The sequence below is a fragment of the Lepisma saccharinum genome, chromosome 23, assembly GCF_977018435.1.
Source record: "Lepisma saccharinum chromosome 23, izLepSacc3.1, whole genome shotgun sequence".
Taxonomy (NCBI): domain Eukaryota; kingdom Metazoa; phylum Arthropoda; class Insecta; order Zygentoma; family Lepismatidae; genus Lepisma; species Lepisma saccharinum.
In genome coordinates, this window is record NC_139251.1 from 33,461,521 (window position 1) to 33,487,805 (window position 26,285).

Consider the following 26,285-nt stretch of genomic DNA (forward strand, 5'->3'; position numbering starts at 1 on the left):
AATAGAAAACAAGAGGTGCGCAAGCACTCTCACTCCAAGGTGCTGCCTGTGTTTTCAAATCTCTGTGCTCTTTCTCTTTGAGAATCCCTTCATCAATTTCATGCAATCATTATTCATCCTCATTGCTGCCAGCAGCTAAAAGTGACAGATGAGCAAACTGTAATGTAAAATACAAAACAACCCAAAACATCTTTCTTCACAGAGTGCACGTAAACATGCGGTCAGGTGGTGCAACTCTACCTTCACTTGTTTGGAACATATATGTAAACTTCCGGAAATGGCAGCGCCCATGGAATTCTCTCAGGACGCAGTTCTGAGTTTTATGCTAGAAAAAGGCGGAAAAGTGCGAAACCATGAATTAGTGAAATACTTCAAACCATTTTTAACGGACATAGCAACGAGAGGTATTTATTATTTGTAATTGTTGATGTCTATGTTGTCGGTAACATGGTTTCAAAATTTGTTTCTCGTGGCCTTGGCTAGTAAATCGTAGTGTAAAGTGATGTGGACAACATTAATGACCTCTATTAGTACACTGCAAATTGTTAATAAATTAATATTTGTTAAGGTATTAGTTGACACCTCTTTTTAAAAAATCGTTATCGTTTGATATACCGGCCAAATAATATTTAATGGTAAATTTCTGAAACTAATTGTGTTATTTGAATGTTCCATAGGCAAATTGCTATTTTTTTTAAAAGGCAAATGCAGTGCGTTTGTTCTATCTCATTCCTTTACAATGGTATGTTGGCATCACTACCATATGGTATATCAAAATTACCCTTGTACATAAATGCACACACAAGGTGGTCTGGAATCATACATATCACAATCCCTTGTCCTAGTGTGAAGCTAATGCTTGTGTACTCTTTCACATGCCTGATGTTAACTTACACCTACTTCAGGTTACTAGTATTGCAACCACTATGCACTCAAAGAATTAATTCATCTTCATTTCATTGTTTACCCATCAACAATGAAACCATTTGTTGTGTTAATACAAAATAATGAGTTCATAATCCTGGATGTACAAAGGGCATTGGGGAAGGTGTTGAAATGTTGTGTTGTTCATGTTGCTGTATGCCACACATTATTTTAATGTCATTGAATAAACCAGTAATCGTGCTGTCTAGGTTAATAAGACATAATGTGTGCAATGTTACTGCATCAGTTAGAAATGATTTTGGATATTGCGTTTTAAACAAATGTGCAAAGTTAATATTTCAGAAGTAATACATGCAGTTTGTGCATGTTATTCTTGGGCAATAAGGGAAAGAGTGCTGCATATTACCTTAATATACAATTTTCAAAAACGTTTATTGCTTATAATTGTGTAGCGGCTCAACTACCATATGTTATATGGTAGGCGAGTTAGATTTAGTGTTCTTAATCCCTCATTGATAGGTAATGCAAAATAGGTTTGGTTGCCTTGTATTTCTGGATATTTGTCTCATTTCCATGCATGTACAATGTTCTTAACACCCACAAGAGGCTACCATGTCAGTTTCAAGTTTCATTACCACCATAACTACACTTTAGGTCCAAGATGTATACTAATTATGGTTTTCATAATGATTCACACCTTCATCCCAATGTCATTTTCACCTCCAATTTCTTTCATCTGAGGATTTTTTCTTTTTGCGTAGGAAAACTTATGTATTAAAATTGTGTGCTGCTTTTCTATTTATATAAAATCTGTTAGGTATATAATATAACCTCATTCATATACATAAGAGGATGTTTGCAAAGATACACCTATTTGTAGTCCAAGACTTGGAACATATGATGAAATTGTGAGTTGACTGCGTAACCTACTTGGCCACCGAGAAGGTTGATTTTCAATGCATATGTACACTTTTGCCATTCTTTTAACAATCATGTACACTTCTAGGTGCAAAAAATTGGGTTGTAAACAAACGAAATTAATAATCGACAAGTTTTAACATCCTTGTACTCCCTTAGGGGTGGAATTTTGGGAAATCTCACCTTACTGGGAGCATATGCCATAAGAGGAAGACACCTCTAAACGTCCACGTTTCTAGGTCCATGGTTTGTCTTGTGTGTTGGTGAGTCAACAAGTGAATACCAACTCTTTTTTGTACAGTTAAGATTTAGCTTACAATCTGCATTTGATATCAGATACAAGCAGTGGTGGAAAAGTTGAACTAACACTGTGGTGGTAAAATTTTGATCTCCAGGAAACGTATTTCTTCAATTTTACAGGAGAAAGTACTTACCGAACTGAGTTTCTGTAGACTTTTGAAAGGTTGTGGAAGTGTTTTTTCCCGTCATTTAATTTATTTGGCCGGTAAATCATGTATTTTTCAAGATTAATATGTCTCCGATGCACAAAAGCTGTTGCCTCTATATCCTCCCACTACGTGAACCAAATGTTGCATGCATTTGATGATGTAATCCCCGGGCAGTGTTTCCAACCACACCGTTCCATTGCAAGAACATGACAATTTCGAAGATGACAATTTTAACTATGTTTGCCTAACGTAACCTAACCTTGCCGTGCATGGTTCGTAGGGCTATTTATGAATGGTTTGTGGGGCTATCTGTAAATGATGTGTGGGGAAAGTAGGTATTTTTCAGTGAAGAAAGTTGGAAACACTGCATACCCACTGATGATAGACAACGCTAGTCAAGATTGCAAGCAAAAAACGAACGAACAATAATTACTCAATATGTGGAAAATTGAAATTTTTTTCGTGAAAAAAGCGAAATCCCATCTTAGCAGAATACGTAAGTGTGAATGTGAAAAATAACAAAATAAACAAATTTGAGACTTTTGCGGAGATTGAAATTTTAATATGAAGAAATATGATGATGATGATTACATCATTTTTATGAGCTGGTTTGGTGGCTGATTATGTTAAGTGGTTTACTTTCAGTATCGCTATTGAAGTAGCTTACCTGGAGTTTGAGTTCCAGCCTGGGTCATGGGTGTTCTATGTGAACATCCCTTCATCAGTTCCATGTAGTCCCTCATCTTCATTGTTATAATTGGGAAAGAGTGGGTAAGAATTTACAATCTCCAATTTCGTTAATATTTGGTATAATAACTAATTATGGCCTTCTAGCCACGAATCTGTTGTTAAAATGCGGGGCTCACGTGTGCAAATTGTACATTATGCACGGGCAGCCCCACGAACCATGCACAGGTAGCCCCACAAACCATTCATGGAAAGCTCCACGAACCATTTCCGGTAAGGTTAGGTTAGGCAAGCGTAGTTAAAATTTTGTTCGTAAAACAATGCGATACAGCTCTAAAAAAAATCCACTTACTTCGGCTTTTTTCCCAATTTGCACACGTGACCCCCGCATTTTAACAACAGATTCGTGATTAGAGGGCCAAAATTAGTTAGTATACTAAATATTAATGAAAATTGGAGACATTCTCTATATTGTAAATTCGCTCTGAAAAGTGATATAAAAAAAAAATACAAATGGGACATACCAGCGTTAGGCATGTGACATTTTACACACAGAACTTAAGGTTCTAGACATGAGATTGGATTAAAATATTCATAATGAACTGATTTCACAGAATTATGAAGTACTTTGTGGTGTCAACTAACAAATGAAGAAAACTTGAGTGTGATTGGCATAGAACGAAAGTGTGTTATGTGTGTGTGATGCTTTAAAAATGTAGCACATTTTAACTTCGTTTGTCTGTCAAGCATGCGGGCTGCAGATGCTAGTACCTAGGTAATTTTTATTGGTGAAGTGTGCAAATTATGTGTATTCACAAGCATCTAAACCTTAATGCAAACAAAGGTAACAACAATCTCCAAATTTTGTTATTTACATGGAGTAGGACCAGGCACGTATCCAGAGGGGGGGCTCGAGCCCCCTCCGAAATTTTTTGATTTACACTAGATAAAATGAGGTTTTTGGCTTGTGTCTGTGAAATAAAATATTGTGATTCTAATTTAGAGAGAGATATAATTATCGAGGAAAAGCGGAGAATGTTCTAGAACCCTGAGGGATAACCCTGTTATTGATAATATTGTATGTAAACTTTTCTTGCTCTTTCGGTGTTGTCGCAAGAAACTTGAGCATTATTTAAAGATTTGTCAGCATTTGGAAGTTGCACAACAAAGCGATTCGTTGGATTACTAATTCTCAGAAAAGCTCGAGAGGGAACGTTCTTGAGTAGGAGGTGGAGTCGAACTACAAAACATTTCATGTGCGGAACATTCCACAATATAATATGGATATAAATACGCGGATTCAATTTCACGGTTGGTCTGTACAACAGAATCATTCAGTAAGACTTCAGGAGTAAGTGTGACAGTCAATTAGTGATCAGTCAGTGTCGAGTGACAGTTTTATAAGATGTGGAGATTAGGGGGGGGGGAGAACTAGTGACACATTTTGCTGGAAAGTGCTGAAGTCTACCACTATTACAAGTTCGGGTCCAAAGCTGAAGACATTGCCGACAGTGTAGCTACTTTCGGGTCATGAGCCGAATGATCGAAGGTCTCTAAAGTAAATATTTCAGCAGTAATGGGCATTGGAGCATTTCTTTTTTTTTTTTTAAAAAAAAGGGAAATAAGCTGCACAGATCGACTGAAATTCTAAGTTTTGAGTGACGATTTATTAGTGACGGGACCAAGTTTCCTGTATGCAGTCCGCGAGTTTCGTGGGTTAAAAAAGGACTTTTAAGTCAACTGTTTTGGAAAAACACTCAAACACTAACTACCACAAAGGGGCAGCCATGAAGGCCGAAAATTTTTATGAATGTCGAAAGAGAAAGCAAGAATATGTTGCATATGTGGAAATTTTAGCGGAAAAAGCAAGCTCGACCATGACTCAAAAACCAGGGTCTGTGGCATATACCGTGCCATTCTTTGTCCTACCAAGTGAGCTACCGAGTCACCCTTGGTTTCGCTTGATCTTTTGCTGTCACTGTAGAGCAATGGCACGGTATGCCTGGTGGAGCCTGCATTTTCCGCTAAAATTTCTGCATGGCACATCTCTTGTGTATGCCCAACCGTAAGATGTTGCCTGTTTAATTAACAAGCACAGAAAAAGGACAAAAGGAAAACTAAGGGACATTCCCACCGGTTGACAATATATTTTCCTTCTGTGGTCAACACGAGCTGCCGTTTCAAGGTGACAATGAGATTGACCCACCAGGTTTCACACCGAAGCTACAAGCTATACGTGCCGCTTGAGGATTTCACAAATCGAACACAGGCTTGTGCAGCCTGTCATGCCGCTACGGTGTGAAAAGTTTCTGTTGATTGGGTCACTCGTTGCAAACGTCGTGTGTGTGCCATCGGTCTGAATTCTTCCTAAATCTTGAAGATCCAAGTCACAAGGATGGAAAATTAGGATTTTTGTTAAGGTTACGTTTCGAAGGCAGGCTACAACACCATAAAGGATTATATCTAAACCTAGGAGAACACATTCGATTGGGCCCCTGTGGCTGAGTGGTTAGCACATCGCGCTGCGACGCCAAGGGTCCCGGGTTCGAATCCCGCTCGCGCATGGTTGTTTTTGAATGACCATTCATCAATTTCATCACTCATCCCCATCTTCGCAAATTAGCCAAGAGGCACAAAACGCGAAGTAAAATAAAATAAATCAAATCAAAACATTCGAATGGATTGTCCATTGCATAACAGCTTCGTGAAACGGACACATACTCATACTGAGATCGCTTCGGCACAAACACAACGTTCGTACATTGCAACAGAGGAGTCGAGTGATAAAAAATGTCCCGATATCACGTTCTAAAAGAAAAAAAAAACAGCACCTTAAACAGTGGCAGATTTAGGAGACAGTTGCTCTCCAGTTTTGGCCCCGTACTATGGCTCTTTAATGCTAACCTTTGTCTACCAAGAGAAAGTAAACTTTTCTTGCCCCCCCCCCCCCCCCCCCCCCCTCCGTTTTGGAACTAAATCGCCACCATCGACCTTAAACCTTGCGACGTTCTATCTATACCCCTGTAAAAAAAATATGTTTAGCCCCCCCCGAAAATAATTTCTGGATACGTGCCTGAGTAGGACCCTTTTCATGGAAATCCCCAGTTGCAAATAATCTTTATGATATTATGGTTGTCGGTATGTAACATACCAACTTATTAATGTTGATGACATTAGAGAATCATTACGCTTTTGTTTACCTTTAGAATATCAGATTACTAGATTTTGTTTCTCAACATGTATTATGTGTCTGAATTTATCTAATTTTTTGCTATGAATCTATGCTCAAAGTGAAGGGGGTTGTATGGGGATGGTATCCCCTAGCTGTGTTATTTTTACCATGTGCTGAACCAACCCCCAGCATCAACCAAACATCCCATTTTCAATTGAAACTCTGCTATGAACACCAAGTTTTGTTTTTACTGAGATTTTCTTTTTGTATGAGCGAGCTTTCTATTCAAAGAAATTCTGTTAGGTTCAATTTATATCACAATCTTCTAGCAATTGATAATTTCCAATGGATTTGAAGCAAACTTATGCTTCTGAACACAGCTAGGCTAATTTGAATTGCTGCAAGTAAATTGCATACACCACATTTGGTAAAACTGAAAATATGTATCCTTGTCATTTACTTTCCCATGATATTAAGAATTTTGGTCTCTCTTCAATGGAAGTCATATTTCATCAATTCTCCGTAGTGAAGGCCAGGAACATAGCGAGTTTTTTTTTTATGGGGCCCAACTTTTTCGTTTGGAAACCCTTCTTCCACTGGCGACACTTCGTGACTATAGACGCTCGTGCCATCTGCAGGTACATAATGGAAACAACGGCATAATGTTGTCGCTTCACGCAAAAGGCAAGTTCATTAAATGAAAAGTGATTATTTCTTGTTCTGCAGCATTCTACAGTGAAGTTTTCAGTTTCTGCACCATTTCGTACTCTGCTGAAACGAGTGTTCTTAAATACTTTTCTTAGTAAAAATGAAGAAATGTGTCTCCGATATATGGAACCGTTACCGATATAAGTTTGAAAGACCCGAGAGATGGTTTGTGCAGATTTCTAATGTCAAATTCTCGGTCGGAATCAACATTGTTTGGGTATCAATTTTACATATGATCATTTTCACACTTGGAACTGGTGTAACCAGTGGCAGCGATTGGGTTCCAAAAAGGGGGGGGGGGAGGACTATATTTCCCTTTGTAGATAAGGTTTTTTATCATAGCGCGGGGGCAAAAGTGGCGAAAATGAAGGGGCAGCTACCCCCTTGCTGCCACTGGGTGTAACATCTAGCGAGTATGTTGTGACTTACTATGTTGATAATTGTTTTTATTTATCTTCTGTTTGTAATTTTTGTAGAAAACCCAGACATTTTTACTCTGAAAACAAAATCCACCTGGATGACCTTTTTATTCTCTAAAAAGAGGACATATTGTAACCATGCATAATCTGCCACTTTTGCTATATTCTGCTATATAGCAGAAAATTTACAATTTTTGTGATATGTTTCTCACAGAATATGTAGAAAATATATAGAAATTTACAGCATACACTAGTACAAATAATGTAAAACACTAAATTTGCATTATCATTTGCAGTTGTGAAAATTATGGTCCCAATGTACAGGCAGACAATACAACATTTGGTTGAGAGGGGGGGATGATCTTTACTGATCATGAAACAAAAGTTAATATTTTAGAATTTTACACCCCACAATCTATAAGCAATGTTTGCTTTTGCTTCTGTAAGCATTTGGCAAAATTTCATGAGGGGTCTGGGCCCGCTGAGCTCATACCTGGTTTTATATCAGTGGTGAATTATGATTATCAAGGAGCATATATATATTGATTTATTTTTTTAACATAGAGAAATAGAGGGTTATATGAGTAAAAATCATGGTTTGAACAAGATCAAACCTTGCTATATGATATTACCATACTGCTACTAAAATGACAATTGGGGGATATTAAAGTGACTTCTTGTATTTCATCATATAATATGAATTTTTATGTTAATCCTAATGTGATGAAAAATGGTGATTAAAGTAAATTGATGCCCAGGTCAGGATCTCAACCTGGTGCCTTCGGTGGTGACAACTGAATGTGCTTGGCTACTAAGGTAAATGTGTGATGCATTTGTATATGTACATTTTACCATGTAAACTACACTTCTGGTAACAACATGTGTGCAAGGTCTCCACAATGGCATAGTGGTAATGTCATCAAGGTGTCCCAGGTTCGATACCCAGTGAAGATAGTGGTTCAGATCCCACTTCAAACTGTATGACCAGACTCGTTTAGCCTATCTACACGTAAAGTGGACTTAAAATTTCCAGTTAGGTGCTGTATGTGCAACTTGAAGTGGTTCCCCGTTTGGTACTGGAGTATCTCAATGGTACAGAAAGGTTGTGGTTTTTACTCTACCAGAGCCTCCTTGAACACTGCAGTGACAGGTTCTGTCCCAGTGCGTCAGTTTTCAGGTGTTCACAGCATGTGATGTGCACTCACTTGTCTTTGCATCACATTGGCGACAACATGCAGCTATTGCATCTCCCTGTGTCACAGTGTTTTCCACAATTGACTTTTATCCAGTGATCACAACGCTACATATTAAAAGTAGCCTAGCTACTGCTACGCTTACAAAAATGTAGCTTCCCTACAGCTACAGCTACTGAAAAGTAGCTCGCTACGCTACTCCAATTTGCTACTTTTGCACTACTTTTTAATTAAAAATATATGGGTATTCAAGAGAAGCCTCTAGCAGTGGTACTTATAGAAAATAGATTCCATTATTTATTATTATGATACCCATCATTCTATCATTTTGATACCAGTGTTGCCACAGTACCCTATTTTTACTATAGTGTTTGAGAATGATCAAATTCAAATTTGATATCTGAGTATTACCATTAGGGTGTTACTCAAATCTGACATATTTTTCAATTAACTTATTTTTATTTAGGTTTTTTATCAACATATTTTTTCTTGAAGATAAATAGCTGTTGGCCGGATCATATTCATGAATATCATTTGGTTATCTGGATATCAAAATGAAATAAATTACGTGGATATCAGGACATTTAGATTCTAGATTATTCGTATTGCAATTATCTAGTAATAGACGTTGTCTTTTTAAACCTCATACACAAGTAAGCGTTATTGTCAAATTTTTTTTACACTGTTGCCGCATATAAAATTTACCTCAAACCTCCGAGAAGAAATGTAGCTGTAACGAAATTTTTGCTACCAGGAATTTTGTACCTTTGCTACAGCTACAATTTTTAAAATGTAGTGCTGCAACAGCTACACATTTTGTAGCTAGATACAGTAGCGTGCTTCTTCCGACCAGTGGTTTTATCCCAGGCTGGCAATTTCAGTTAGGCTGTTAATAGCTTGCACTTTGTGTGACCTAGCGATCAGTTTGTGTCTCCACCGGGTATCAAACTTGGGACCTCTTGATTTCAAGGTGAAGATGTTACCACTACACCATCCAGGATGCCCCATATAAAAATTATGTATTTTGCTGTGGAGTAATTGTGTCTTAGTTGAGAAATGTAAACTAACAAGAATGATTGAGGTGGGTGATATTCTGTATCCACATATTATCAAAATATTTGTAGGGCCTCCCCGATGGCATAGTGGTAGCGTCGTTGCCTTGTAATGAAGGGGTCCTGGATTCGATACCCGGTGAAGGCACAAGTGGTTCGGATCCCACTTTAAACTGTAGGTCCAGTCTCGATTAGCCTTACTGTGCATAAAGTGGACTTAAAATAACAAATCAATCAATCAATCAAAATATTTATATTAGATAGGATATTCATTTACATTGAATAGTTTGTTGTGCAATTCAACACATTTTGATAAGGGTTCAATTACTGTACAACCTCTAAAATTCTCTTAACAGCCCCACCTACATTTTTTTACAAAGGCCCAAATTTAGTCATTTTGGCTCTAAATTTACCCTTAAGTTTACCCCCTAAATACAAACCCACTCCCAGAAGTAAATGAAGCAAAGATTAAGTTTCAAGTAATGGTCCTTCAGATGGATTCTTCTTCTAGTCAAGGGGGTATCCAGTTGGTCCGGACTCCCCCCTCTTTTCTTGTGGATTCTTCAAGTAACATCCACTTTTTTTTTTTTTTTAGTTTCACACTGAGTAGTGACACAGTATATCAGCTGAGAATCTGACTTCAGTGAGAAACTGTTTTGGTACTGTAAGTGAAGTTGATGTGTGTGTGTGTGTGTGTGTGTGTTTTTTTAAAAATAATATATGAAGAGGTGAAGTACTAAAAACAAATACATTGCATTATGTACCAGACTTAAAGAAAATGCTATTGTCAATGTGTGAAACTCGATTTCTAGAAAAAACATGATTCACTTCATGTTTTTATTAAGTTTCTTCAACCTTGTCTGTTGTAAGTGGTGACCTTCCACTTGGTACACCCAATTGTCAACCTCACTTCCACACAGTACACCCTGGACTGCATTTTGCAGACTAACGAGGCTCTGGCGACTGACCCTATTATCAGTATAATTTTGTGTGTTTTCCTGTGTTTTGTCGCTATATGTGCTTAGTGCCTCTTTTCGGCCTCAGATTTTAACCGGTCAGAAAATTTTAAGATTTTAGTTACAACACGGCATTACTGTTATGTTATTTTAGTTATGGTAAAGGGCTGGACCCCGTATAGAGTGACATGTTCAAAATAGCCTTAGTGCTGACACACCCAAAATTTAAAATTCAAATTCAACCTTGTCAGTTAAGCGGATCTCTCCGAGTGAACCATTCCAAGCAAGTGACGTAGAAAATGGGACTTTCTTAATTGTACTTTGTATCTGAGATAAGTTTTTCAGTTTTCCTGTACAGTTGTGAAAGTATTTAGAGCCCACATCACAATTTAGCTTCTGAAAAGTGTTAACAGACATTCAATTCTGAAATTACGATTCCAAGAATAACTAAACACAATATTAATAATAATCAATGAGATAACTTTCATCATATTATTATCGAGGGGGGACGCCGTTCGGCTTGGAGAATTGGCACCCCTGGCTGGACAACCTCCAAATTTTCTTTCTGGATACATCCCTGCATCTAGTTTGCAGTTTTTACAACTATTTAAGCATGTTATTTGATGTAATGTTTTGGAAGAACACGTGGTCCCTCCAGCAGACATTTATTTGTAGTTTGATATATGTTGTTTATTGAACAAACTGGAAATAAATGGCTAATGAATGGAGCATATGTTCTTCCGAAACATTGCATAAAAAAACATGTGCGAATGCTTGCAACAGTCTTAAAGTAGGAGACTTGTACATTATGTACAAACCAGTAAAATTAAATTCAGCTTGATTCATGAAACTTTTGTGAGGCTGAATAATTTTTAATCAGATGAAATATTTATGATTAAAGCTCTAATATTGCCACTTGTTTCTATTATTTGTAGTGAATTGAATGTTATTAATGGAATACTCTACATTTGCTAATAAATACATTTGCTAATAACATTTTCTTTCTTTTTCACTTCAGATGATGCTCGTCACAAGTTCAAGGAGTTCGTGAATACCTTGGCAAATATCCGAAATGAAGATGTAAGTGTATTGTTTGCTCTTCTGCATGTTTCTTATGCATAAAATTAAGAATGACGTGTGTGTGACAAGGAAGGGTCTTCATGGTTGTCGCTTATGTTTGAACAAGAGGCCTCCCTGATGGTGCGGGAGGAGCGTCGCCGCCTTGTAATCAAGGGGTCCCAGGTTCGATACCTGGTGGAGGCACATAGTGGTTCGGATTCCACTTTAAACTGTAGGTCCGGTCCCGATTAACCTTACCGTGCACAAAGTGGACTTAAAACACCAACTCAAATGTTTAAACAGGGCCAGTTTAGTTGTGTTTTAGAACATAAGAAGAGATGTACCGCTGAGTTTGAGGGATGTACATGCAGATGGACATAGGGGAAAAAGAAGACGAGATACAGAACCATTTCTGTTAGTTGTATATTAGATGTGAGTGTGAGCTTTTATGTGCATCACACATAAAGTGGTGATTGTTAGTGCATTTCTCTGTTACTTAGCTTGAGTTTTTATTTTTAAAAAAATGACAACCTGCGGAGGAAAAGCCCGTGGGGGCAGGACCTACCTATGGACTGCTGGCCTAACTCTCACCTGCAGAGGTTAGAGATCACCCAACCAGTTACGGAGTGATGTGTGGTCAGCAGGACAAACCCTCAGTCGGTGTTGTAGGTTTTCATGACCTGGTTATGCTACCCATTCGTAGCTCCCCAATTCCCTCACGATGGTGGGTGACCAGCTGTCCCATACACTGGCTGAAATCTTAGGATACTCGAACATGTGCATAGCTGGAGCCGAAAGCATGATGCCTTAGACTGCATGGCCACGGTGCGGGACGAGTTTTTGTTTTAAGTCCACTTTAAGCAGAGATAGGCTAATCGAGACTGGACCTTCAGTTTAATTTGGGATCTGAACCACTATGTGCCTCCACTGGGTATTGAACCTGGGATCCTTTGACAACAGGCGATGACACTACCACTATGCCATCGGGGAGGTCCTCTGTTACTTAGGAAGAAATGCCAACAAGGGAAGAAGTTGAGGTTTTCTAACAATTTAAAAAGCAGCTATTTGAAGAAGACGTTGAAGAGTTGAACACACTTATGATTTATGAAGAAGACACTGATATTGAAGTGATTGCTGGTAATTTTGGCAATGAACCAGCATTACTATTAGGAGAAGAGTCACTTCCAGAAGAAAGTCCATCATTAGTTGATAGTCAGGGAAGCAGTAATTCTTTGTATGATCCGTCACCACCGAAACAGGAGAGAACAAAATTCCCCTGAAGAGTACTTGACCAATGCTTACAAAATAGGGTAACAATTGCATGTGTATTTAGAACATTCAGCTGATGCCCTGATCAGTGCATAAGCAGATTCCTTTCTTGTTACAATACAGAGTCTATATTATGACATTCATAGCTACTATGATTTTATTGTGCACAGCACTATAATATTTGTAAAAAGAAAAAGTAAAGTACTCCCCTGTGCTTTGCACCATGCCATGAAGGCATATAGGGGGTGTGGAGTTAGGGCCCCACTTTGTCTTGATCATGGCCAAAGGTGGGGGTGATGTGATCAGCACCATGTCCCTGGCCACCTTTATCCCCGAAAGTTTACTCCAGGCACCCACTTTATATGACGCTGGAGCCGCTTGAACAGGTGGAAGAATCCCGCCAATGATTGTCTGGTAGTCAGACCTGCTAATGACTGAGCTATCGTGGCTATAAATTTTGTGGTATGTATATTTCAATGTCTATCACACACACACACTACATAGAAATTGGAACTGCATGACAATAATTTTGTTCCCTTCCTTGTTAGGTTAATCATATATCTGTTTAGCCTATCACTGAACAAGCGATATTGGTGGATTAGTGGAAAAAATATCTGGGTGACCTTTGTTTGCCTAGAGTGCCCTGAATTTGACTGACAGGAGACTTTATCAGGTGCATTCCAAACACTCTTTTGCACTTAATTCATTCCATATGTGCGTGAGGGCAGTATGTGAGAATAAATGTGAGAAGCACGATGAAAATTATTTTTAAAAAATTTTCAGTAATTTTTTTTTTTTTAATATTCAGTAATCTTGTAGTGAAGAAAAAGATAAGATTAAGACAAGTCCAGATACCTAGAAAATTTGAGAGAGTTTTTAATGAATAAACAGAAACATAGATGTGTGGGGGAATTTTTAAAAATGTATTCACAAACTTTGAGAAGTCACGGAAATTTAGAATTTCTAAAGCCTGCCTGAGCCATAGAAAGGCCAGAATATAATGAAAAATGATATTCAGAAGTCTAGAATGGTTGGGGATTTTCTAAAAAGAATCTTCAGAACCAGACCCTGTAGTTTGATTTGATTTTGATTTGATTTAGTTTATTTTACTTCGCGTTTTGTGCCTCTTGGCTAATTTGCGAAGATGGGGATGAGTGATGAAATGATGAAATTGATGAATGGACATTCACAAACAACCAAGCCCGACCGGGATTCGAACCCGGACCCTGTAGTGTGTGGGCATTTTTAAAAGAATTATTCAGAATTCTAGAAGAGTCACAAAAATATCATTAACCTAGAATAGTCATGGAATTAAAAAAAAAGAGGCCTGGATGAATCAAAGCAAAGTCAGGGATTTACAAAAAATTCAAAATTCTGAAAAGTCAGTATATTTTATTAGAAATGTTTGAAAAACCTGGGAAATGTCAGTGAATATTAAATAAAGAACCAAAGTGGTCCAGTTGGTAAGGCATCAGACTGCCATGCTGTACACCCTGGTCTGACCAGAGATGACCATTTGACTTTGGCCTCGCGAGGCCCGGCCTCCGAGTTGAAGGTTGTCCTCCGGCTTCAGTCTCCGACCTCCAACTTGGCCTCCGGCGTCACGGGGCCTCAGCCTCCAAGCTCAAGGTTGGCCTCAGCCTCCAACCTCCATCTCGGCATCCGGCCTCACAGGGCCTCAGTCTCCAAACTCCAACTCTGCCTCTGCCTCACACGGCCTCAGCCTCCGACCTCCAACTCAGATTCAAGCCTCACAGGGTCTCAGCCTCTGAGCTCCATCTCTGCCTCTGGCCTCACATGGCCTCAGCCTCCGAGCTCCATTTCGGCCTCCGGCCTCAGCCTCCGAACTCCAACTCGGTCTCTGCCTCAGCCTTGCAAGGCTTTTGGAGGCTGGACATCTCTGGTCTGAACTGATAAGAAGTTGGCCAATTTCTTCTACAGTTCATGGGAAATCCTTTGTGTGTTAAGAGAAGGGGCTAATGATTTCACAATGTTAATAGTCATGTTAGATTTAACATAGAATTTTACGAGGTACGGAACGTGTCTATATTTTCACTTTTTTCAGAACATAAGCATCTCAGTTATAGTCTGCTGTCGTTGTGTTTCCTAACACAGGTGGTGAACAGGAGCATACTTTCCTTTCCAGGAGGCACGCGACAACGACTGCACAATTACTGGATATGATTTCTAGATAGTCCAGAAGTTACATACTTCCTTTCCAGAATACACTCGAAATAACATCTGACAAAAAAGAACAGAAGTGAACAGACTGCACCCTACGCTACAGAGAGCCAAGCGATATGCCAAATAAAGGAATGCAACTTACCCTCGAGGCCAAAAATCACCTCTGGCATGGCTCATATCAACAACTGGTAGAAGGCGGGCTTCCTTTCTGAAGGACAAAGACAGTTTCACAAAGTCCGAACTTCATAAAAATTCCCGTAGTACAATCCATTGGAAGCGAGATGCAGATCGGATTCTGCTATCGTGTAGGTAGAGCTGTTCATTTGATTTGCTTGCGAGACCCAACCTCCAGCCTCACATGGCCTCAGCCTCCAACCTTCAACTCTGCCATGGCCTCAGCCTCCAAGCTCAAGGTCAGCCTCCGGCCTCACACGGCCTCAGCCTCCAAGCTCAAGGCCTCCAAGCTCCAGCCTCACGCGAGCTTAACCTCCGACTTCCAACTCTGCCTTCGGCCTCACAGGGCCTCAGCCTCCAAGTTCAAGGTCAGCCTCCAAGCTCAAGGTCGGCTTCCAGCCTCACTCATCCTCAGCCTCCGAACTCCAACTCAGCCTCAGCCTTGCAAGGCTCCTGGAGGCTGGATATCTCTAGGTCTGATTCACACACTTGGTGATCTCTGTATAGAGTGACTCAAGTGCTCGCCGAGCCTTTATTCAATGGGTACCTGGTGGGTGGGGAGGTAACGGTGGCGAGAACATGATGCTGGTCACATCACCTCCACTATGTCTGAGATTGAGAATATGTGGACCGTGGGGGTTCTACCACCATGCCTTCTTGATATAGTGCAATGTTCAGGGGACAAGTTAACTTTTTTTATATACCTTTACCATAAATTTTTTTACATATTAACATTAATTTGCTACTTAGTGTGCAAAAAACATACTTAAAAAAATGGTGTTCCTTGCAACCCACAATGTGCTTTCATACTGAATCTAAATTATGCACTGTAAACTTTTATAAGTTGAGAATAATTTGAAGCATTATTCTTCGTTTGTTCTCTGGTCAGTTTGTTAACATGTCATCATTATATATGCAGAAAAGTATCACATAAAAAATAAATAGGCTAGGACTTTGTTGACCAATAAATGACCTAAAAACAATGATGCATTTATGACTTTTAAACCTGCATAAAATGACCCAAGACCTAAAAAAAAGTATCCTAAAACATTTTTCCTCATGTTAAATATGTTAGAAATAAATGATTTGAGACAGTAAACTCATAATGTATGACCCAAAAAAAAAAAATTCTCAAATTAAAACGATTTTTTTATCATCAATCCAGATATAATCAATTGCAACTAGGCCTATCATGTGAGTTCAGTGTTTAACTTTGAGTTAAAGTATATTACCCAGATCTTCTGCAAATTAAGAAGATAGAAAAAGACCGCACACTTTTATACATTGAAAAGCTGCATTCAACATACACTGACACAGGAAAAAATACAATATTTTAATACATTGTTAAATATATAAAAAAAATTAAACTCCAGATGTAAGAGAACGACCAAAACTGCCCAACAAATTCATCTTAAAAGCTTTGTCACAAAACAAGTAAATACTAAAGCACGTGTTTCTGGATTACCAGAAAAATATGCAAAGTCATCAAAAGCCCTAGTTGGTTCCTCTGTAAATTAAACCATCCTTAACTTGCTCAGCAACCAAGTGAGACTTACCTATATTTAAATATGCATGCAAGCAGTAATGGTAGAAACAGAGTTCTTCCATAAGGAGGTATTCATATATTCTTTATACTCATAATGTGTGAAATGACAGCATAAAAAATACTGCCTTGGTTACCTAACGTGATTGTGCCATCTGGAGTTGATATGGATGTTCCTTTTTGTTAATTGACCAGTGTCGTCATATCATCAATCATCTTCATCATCACAATTAGAGATGCGGCGATGACCAAGCAAAATCATAAAAATATTGCATTATATATATACAGTAGTGGCATTAATTCTGGACACTTTTGAGAATTATGATGAAAATCACATTCGTTTTGATTTTAATTTAAATTTGCGTTTTTATTTAAGTCAAATTTGCAGGAAATAAACAAACATGTCTTTATGTTCAATGTTTCAAAAAGTGAGCTCACTAAATTATAATTAATAGTAATAATAATACTTATAGAGAAAATGTAAGTAAGTGTTCTTAGCATAACAACACCTATAAAATGTTCATTCAGTAAAAAGTAAATTTTGGCACACACTCATTATGGTTATTGTAACTGTGTTGTGTTAATATTTTGTGGGATATCCTTTTGATTTGATAACTGCCTCGATTCTTCGTGGCATCGAGTCCACCAAACACTTGAGATCTTCCGGTATTATCACTCTAAACCATGATTGGGCAATGGCCTCTAACAGCTCCCTCTTGTGCTAAGATTCCGACGCGCCACCAAAATTTTCAGCCTTGACCAGAAGTTCTCAATCGGGTTGAGGTTGGGACTGTTCCCGGGCCAAGGCAGAACAGTAATTCCATGGTCCCTGAACCATCGCTGATTGATTCCAGCATTGTGACACCTCGCGCCATCCTGCTGAAAGATGCACCGCTGTACCTTACCCCAAACAAATCACGAATTGTGGGCAGCAATTTACCTGTAAGAGCTGTTCTTGGTATTTTTGGCATTAATGTTGCCTTCTAACACTGCTAGGCGCCCGACACAATGCCTTGCCATGCTTCCCCACACCATGACACTGATAGGATGCTTCATAGTGGCGGTGGTGCACTCAGGTATCATGTCTTCACTTTTTCGGCGACGCACATACCTGATACCATCACTTCCAAAGATGCTGATCTTGCTTTCATCGCTCCAAATTACTTTACCGCAATCTTCTTGTGTCCACTCCGTCTGTGCTAATGCCCATTGCACACGCTTTTTCCTCTGCTTTTGGTTGAGATAAGGCTTCTTTCTTGCGACCCTCGCTCGTAAACCATTTTCACAAAGTTTTTGTCTGACTGTTCGGTCAGAAACTACTACTCCAGAAGTTCTCAAAATGGCATTAACATCTCTTGCCGTATGCCGGTGATCTTGTAGAGAAAGGCGACAGATTCTATAACAGTCTTGAGCAGTTAATTTTGGTTTCCTGCCACTTCTTGGAGCGTTTTTTGTGTTCCCAGTTGCTTCATACCGCTTGCAAACCTTTCTAACGCCTGACTTTGTAGCACCACTACCCAACCTTTTTGCTATTTCTTCATAAGAATAACCTTCATTACGAAGTGTCACTGCCTTACTCCTTTTACTTAGTGACCAATCAGCTCGTTTTATTGTGTTAGGAGCCATTAATTGCAATTTCAGTATCACTTTTCAACTCACTCCACTACATAGAGTATCTAACGATGTTCACTTCACAAAAGTCAGCTGCCAAGTGCTTTAAAGAATGAAAACAAAGAGTTCAGTTGGTTGAAAATACCAATAACAATACTAATAAATATACCAATAATCAAACAACAATGCTGCAGTAAGGTGTGAGCCATTCTTGAGGTCAGCGAATGATGTACAACAATGATGCTCAAAGTTGATGTAATACACAAGAATCACACACAAGCGTTCTGTTGGATGAAAATAACAATAACAATAATAATCAGGCTACAATAATGCACTCAGATGCATTATTGAAGTTACTGAATGATGTAATTTAAATTGTTTAATTTTTCTATACAGGATATAGTTTTACATTCGAGTTATTCTAAAAAATTAACATTTTACAAAAAGTGTCCAGAATTAATGCCACTACTGTATATTAGAGGAGCAGTAAAAATAATAAGTCAGAATACTCGCATATTTGTGCGAAATAAGCCAAGCGACAGCATGAAACAGCTCGAAAAGCACAACAGATTCGCTAATCTTAGCGCATCGAAATGAGGCCCCAGTACTACCCCTCGTGCCGAACCCTCCCGCCAAGTTTCCTATTGAAGGCAATGGTGTTCGTCGGCCCAGCTCATCGCAAAATGGTGCGAATCTATCTGGTCTCTGCCGGTGCCGAGAACAGCCGAACGCTTCCGAACAGGCAGACAGGTCCAACGAGCTGTACTTTCCCCCCACTCTTGAAGGTCTGGGTCATAACAGGACCTTTTTTCAGCCCCCATCCCCATGTTTACAACACGGCAGGGTTTGTCTGCAGTCATCAAGATTCTTCCGAGTGTTCAGTGGCGTGCGCAAGGAGGGGTGGTGAGGATCATAATTCTGCTTAGGCTCAATATTCTTTAAAAAGAAAGAAGAAAGAAAAGGCAGGAAAAGATGGCAAAATGAGGACTTCAGGAATGACTACTAAAAAGTACACTTAACGCGCCCCCCTCCCCCTCTTCGAAAATCCTGGCACACCACTCGAATGTCTGCTATTTCCACTTGTTAAGAGGAAAAGCACACATTGAACGATATGAATCTGTAGGGAGACAAATTCATGGTAAATAAAAACTGAGGAGAGCGGTAAATAAAATGTTAGATCAGCGGTATATACCAGCGGTGGAAAAACAATTGGCACACACTATTTCATTATGAGAGGAAACAACATACAAAAGAGCTATGAATTGATAAACTACTTCATTTTTATATACTGTACACAAGTACTTAGCTGTCCAACCAAAAACAAAACATAACACAAAATCACTTCATTTCTAAATTGCATATCTCAAGTGATTTACAGGGTGTACAGGGTGGTCCATATGTCTTGTTACCCTCATAATTTTACATAACTTGGTAATAACACAACTTTATAATAATACAAAATAATATAATGAAGTGTAAGGTAGACATTCATTCCACATGTCGTGTGACACTAACAATTTTACATAATTTTATATTATGATAATAACTAGGGAAAGGAACTTTAGGTAAATAAATGTTTTTTCTGCGATAAGATACAGACCCTCATTTTTGCCAAAATTCTGATCATAGCCTTATATGTCAACACAGCAAATTTTATTTGACATAAAAACACATATTTTCCAGTTTTCCGTATGTAAATACATATTTTGCGAATTTTCATTTTAAATACATAAAATCGCTCATTGACTTCATCTACCTCGAAATCCTCGAAGGAAAAATGTTTATACTCTGCACCTCTTTCATATCGAGAGTGCTAGGTTTGTTTTGTCTTTGAACACCCTCGCTGGCAGACTTCTGGCACCTCGCCTACGATCCTATTGGGAGAAAATAGCTGTAAGTAGCTGGGGCTGGCTACACGTAACAATAGCAAGGCTTTTTAATGAAGCAATGCAGCTATTGTGGCCGGAAGGCATAAAATTTGACAATGTTCTTCTCCTCGTGACAGATGCTGCAGCTTACATGAAAAAAGCTGCAGTAGGCCTTGCCGTTAGCTACCCCAAAATGGTGCACGTTAAATGTGTGGCTCATGCGTTGCATGGAATATGTGAAAAGATAAGAGCTCTTTATCCCAATGTCAATAAACTGGTTTCAAATGGGAAGAAAGTTTTTATCAAGTCGCCTAGAAGAATAGACATTTTTAAACAAAAATGTCCTGAGGTTCCCCTTCCCCCTACACCTGTAATTACGCGATGGGGCACTTGGTTGGAAGCTGATGTTATGCCCAGAACTTTGAAAAAATTGTATCTGTTGTAAATGATCTCGACAAAGAAGAATTCTGCAAGAACTGTTGATGGAGGCCTCCTTAAAAGTCGAATTGGCATACATCTCAACAAACCTGTCCATTCTCTCTAATTCCATATGAAAGCTTGAATCGTCTGCGAACACTTTGGCAGCTTCCATTGGTAAAGTCCGTATAGTAGAAACGAAACTGCAAGAACTCACTGGATCTAAATGTCTAAATGTACAGAATTTTTTGGGAAAAACCAAGGTTTTCAAACTTTGTGCCAAATTGCATGTGTTTTGGAAAGTGAAGTAGAGGAAGACGAAGCTTTGGAAAACTTAAACGTTAGTGACATTTCGTGATTCAAATATGCAAGAATTGTTTCTTGTGACGTGGAGCGATCTTTCTCACAATATAAGATGCTTTTTAGAGATAATCGTCACAGATTTACAATGGAGAATTTGGAAAAAATTATGGTGATCCACTGCAACTCTTCCAAAAAATAGCTCGCTAAGAGGTAATCATTTAGAAACTAATTTCAGGTGTTTAAAATGCATGTTATAGTTTGTTTTTGTTACCAAATGTTTTTATTTTTGTCACATATTTTCCTGTTTTTATCACATATTTTCAACATTTATGACACATAAAAAATAAATATTTCTGAGTTTTTTAGCACATAAAGTTCCGTTCCCTAATAATAACAGTATAACAATTTGTAAGACGTATGGATTCAGCGTCAACCAGGATGTTGTTTACGCATCCAAAAGGTCAGTATGACCACCATTATTTTCATGGCACAAAATGACACGGCGCCATGACCTGTGTGAGATTTTACGAAGCAAATTTTTCGTGATTGTTTTCTGAAAGGCTGCACTAATAGCGTCCTTTAATTGTTCTGTTGTTTGGTATCGTTGTTGTGATACCTTTTCCTTAATAATGCCCCAGAGGGCATTGTCACAAGACGAGAGATCAGGGCTTCTGGGAGTCCAATCCAGAGGCGCCGGATGATGTACCGATCCGCGTCCTATCCACCTATTGGGAAAAACTTCACTTAAATATTCCCTGACAGCGATGGCATAGTGGGGCGGTGCTCCATCCTGTTGAAACCAGGAACGTCCCTGGAGATTCATTCTTTGGAGCTGTGGAACAAAAAATGCCCGTAACATGGCGAGATAGGAGTGTTGATTGACTACGCCATCGAAGTGTTTAGCGGACATAGCGACCCAGAGCATCACATGTGGGGGGGGGGGGGGGTTGTTTTCCAGCTCTTCGTAATAATGCGGATTTTCCTTGGACCAGAAATACACATCCCTTGCACGTGCACTTCGATATATTGCGCATTCATCGGAGAAGAAAAGGTCAGCCCGCTGCGGGAGTGTCGGAAATACCTCCAACATTCTTCCACATGCTGCATGTCGTCTACGCATGTCATCACTGAGCTCGTTGACGCTTGCTGGTTTAAAGGATTTCAATCCAAGATCCTTCTTCATGTGTCGTAACATTGTTGTTTTCGGGATTCCAAGCTCAGCTGACCGTTTTGCTCAGTGACTTCTGTGGTGACCGAAGCACAGATGCCTCCACTCCTGCACATGTGTTCTGTCTTTTGGTTGGTGCACCAGGCCTCGGTTTGTCTTTGATACACCCCAACATAAACAGTTTCTTTTCCGAACGCAGTATTGTCACTTTTGGTGGTGCATTTTTTTGGAATCGTCTCGTGAAATCTCGTCGCAAATCCTCCATGATCTTGCCGGTATGGGGACGTTCATGGGCCCAAACACTGACAACAAGGCGCTCTTCTACATTGTAGGAGCTTGTGTCAGCCATCTCTGCAAGAGAAACACTGAATTAGAGATAACAAGATATTGATTCGGGGGGGGGGGGGAACAAGACATATGGACCACCCTGTATGTATTTAAAGGATATTCTTGCTGTCCAACATACACAAACACATGTTGAAAATCACATGATGATAAACAAAATTCATTCATGACTGTACACAAATGACACCATTGTTTCCCTTGATGTACGGGAACAGACTAAGCTTATGGCTGCTACAGGTAGCAAGTTCAATGAAACTGGAATTTGAGTAGACATTCGGGGAAGAAAGGAATGCAGCTTGACAGGGAGCGAAGTTTGTTTTCGAACTGAGATTATGTGCATGGGAAATCCAAATTTGCAGCATCTTGCTGATGTGATCGAAGATAAAACGTTCTTCAGCTGCAAGTGGTAGGAGACTTTAGGCAAACGTTTCGTTACAAATCGACAGTTGCCGGTTTTTTGCGTGTTTTCTACTTAATTTGATGATATTTCACGTGTTTTTCGCGAAAAAGCGTTCATTTCGTGGAAAAGCACACATTTCGCATTACTTCGCGAATAAAACTCATGCATATTTCATCATTGGGGGTGTAGTTACGTGCATAATGTTCAAAATTGCATCTTTTTTCACATTTCGCGATTTCGCGCATCACGAAAATTCAATGTCCCTATGAATCTGCTTTTCGTTATCAAAACAACAATTGGCGGCGAACCATAAAGGTTCTTCTTGCCATTAAACGCGACAATTTAGGTGTTTGCATTTCAGTTTCCATCATATTTAATAATTCTCGTCGTATGGGATAGAATTATGTGTCTTTTATAGTCGTAAGGTCTGTGGTATGAGCTTTTACATTGAATTGGCAGTGACCTTGGCCTTTGTCGCAGAGAAATATTGAGCCCCCCCTTCCCCTCCGTTGAAAGATCGACCCTGATGTTTGGCAAATCTTGTAATGACTACGTAAAAATGTCACGATTCGCTACAGGGTATGTGGTACATTCTACCAGACAGGGCTTAATACATGCCAAAATCGAATGAGGAGAAATGAAAAAAAAAATCAGTTGCAAAACGAAATAATTATTAATATTTATACATTCACTTTTTTTCACTCATGGCATGTTGTAGAGTTCCATTTCTTCTATTCATATGTTTGTGTGCAAAAATTATGAAAAGTGATTTATAATTAAATGTGTTAATTTTGTTTGTGATGAATCCTCAAAAAATTATGACAGGCAATTTGTAATGATCTTGGTTGTGTAGATGGTATGGGAATATCAGAAGTGAGGTGGGAACAACATGGTGATATAGTGAGTGATGAGTTCAAGATGTTTTATTCTGAAGGTGATCAACAAGGAAACCGTGGTGTGGGAATAGTGCTAGGACCACGTGTGAGACATAAAGTTATAGCAGTGCGTTATGTGGATGACAGAATTTTAATGGTGAAACTTCAAGGAAAGAAGAAAGACTTAGCGTTAATTCAAGTGTATATACCACATAGTGGGTTGTCAGAAGAAGAAGGGGAGGAATACTATGAGAAGATAGAAGACTTGATTTAAAAATAGAGAAAGGGATCATGCATTATCGTAATGGGTGATTGGAATGCTGTAGTAGGAGAAGGCAGGATGGAAGTACAGTAGGAAGATATGGATTAGGTGAGAGAAATGAGAGAGGGGAAAGCCTGGTAAATTTCTGTAAAAGAAACTCTGTAATTCTTGGAAACACACTGTTCCAGCAACATAAGAGAAGGAGATACATCGGATATGTCCAAGAGATAGCAAAAGATACCAGATAGATTACATACTGGAACAAGAAAGATTTGGAAATTGTGTGAAAAATGCGAAGACATTGCCAGGAGCTGACATTAATTCAGACCACTTCTTGCTAATAGGAGAAATCAATCTTAGATTGAAGAAGATAACACAAGATCAGGTGAGCAAGAAACCCTACTTAGAGAAGCTAAGGGAAGAAGAGGAATGACAAAAGTTTGCAGAAAATTTCCAAGGAAACTATACTAAGTTTAAAGCTAGTTTTAACAATAAGAATGAGATGTGGGATGGAATAAAAAGTTGCTTACAATAGGCTACAGGGAAAGGATAAGTGCAAAGAAACCATGGATTACTGAAAGTATGCTGGGAAAAATGGTGGAACGGAGAAAATGGAAGAATGTAAAGACAGAAGAGGGAAGAAATAATTACAGGATACTGAATAACCAGCTAAGAAGGTAAACTGACAGGGCAAAAGAACGATGGATGAAACAAAAATGTGAAGAAATTGAAGAACTGGAAAAAAGGGGAAGGTATGACCTGATGCATTTTGAAGTAATAAACTGCTTGGGCTTCCAAAAGAAGAAATGGAAAACAATGTGGATAATAGAAGACGAGGGAGGATGTGAAATCACAGACAAAAAAGAAATATCGAATGTGTGGGGAAAGTACGTTGAAGAGCTCTACCAGAAAGAGAATCGCCCAGACAGTCTGAATGTAGAAAATGAAGACGACGTGCCTGATGATGAAAAAGGATACTATATCCTGAATGAAGAATTTGAGCAAGCACTTAAAGAAATGAGGAATGGGAAAGCAACGGACACTGATGAAATTCCTGTTGAACTTATCAACTGCCTGGGAGATGGAAAAAGAGAAATACTGCACTTATTCAATGAAATCTATGAGAAAGAGGATTGGCCACAAGATTTCACGGAGACTGTTTTGGTACATCTGCAGAAGAAAAGCAATGCCAGAAAATGTTCTGAGTACAGGACATTCAGCTTGATATCTCACTCGGCAAAAATTCTTCTAAGAATTCTGAACAGACGCCTATACTCGAAGGTCAGTGGCGAGTTAGAGGAATAACATTTTGGTTTCAGGAAAGGAAGAGGTACAAGGGATGCAATTGGTTTACTGAGGACCATTGGGCAGGCGCGGTTGGCTGTATAGCGCAAATGTGCAGTGAACCCCCAGTAATATACAAAATAAACAATAACTAAGATGTTCATAAGCGTAGATTGGCAAATTCTGTTGGTGAGAAGGAGAAACCGGGGGCCAGAGCCACTCAGCTCCCCTCTAGTTCTGTTTCGTGCAAAGTCTCCGCTGAACCTCCGCAAGGCAACCCTTACCATGCTAAAAGCATAGGACGGCAAGCAGAAGCTCGACGCTTACATATGGCGAAAATACATGCAGTCTGATACTCCAGGAAGGTCGTCTTGTCAAAACGGACATGCGCAGTTCGTAGGATCACCAACGAGCTGGAGTGAACCACGCTTTTCTCTCTTCCAGTGTTGCACTGTGTGTTTCAATTTGAATTCATTTGGCATTCTCTTTGTATTATTTATATGTTACAAGACTTGTTAGATTAATGAAGAGGGTGTAATATAAATGTAGAGGTGACCCCAAACGAAAGCTAGATGTAAAGATGATGCGACAAATAAGGTAAATATGATAGAAAACAACTTGCCTACAAATTCAGAGTTTTCTTCCTTAAGATGGAAACACTTCAGGTGGAAGGAGCCGAAAAGTCAAAAATACCGCGAGGACGAGTGGTCGCTTATCGGACAAGACTTAAACAACCTTTTGGTCTTCTTACGTCAGACTAAATGCTTTCGTTGACATGTTAGGCTTTTTAGGTTTAGTTGTCTTAGAATATATACACTTCAATTTTCGGTTTCTTTACCGTGCTTGACCAAAAATGTAGTATTTACTATTTATTCAAGCCTAACCTAACAATGAAAGCATTTCGCACTTACGTCAGAAGACGACCAAAAAGTTGTTTGGGTTTCGTGCGATCAGTTATACTCTAGAACGAGAGTACAGCTGTAAGGAGAGGGTGTACGAGGGGACGCGCGCGATTGACTTTGTTACGTGTCATTGCCTCCATACTTGTTAGTTTGTTTTGAAGTGCGTGGCTGGTGATTGAAAT

General features: G+C 39.1%; 1 protein-coding gene across 1 annotated transcript in view; it reads left to right on the plus strand.

The window, feature by feature from the left end:
* The first annotated feature begins 277 nt into the window (after nucleotides 1-277).
* The window catches only part of LOC146005463 (uncharacterized), a 121,559-nt gene continuing 95,551 nt past the window's right edge, over nucleotides 278-26,285 (plus strand). Inside the window, exons 1-2 of the mRNA XM_083144706.1 lie at nucleotides 278-404; nucleotides 11,458-11,519. Of these exons, the coding sequence (XP_083000832.1) occupies nucleotides 278-404; nucleotides 11,458-11,519 (189 nt within the window). The remainder of the gene's footprint in view (nucleotides 405-11,457; nucleotides 11,520-26,285) is intronic.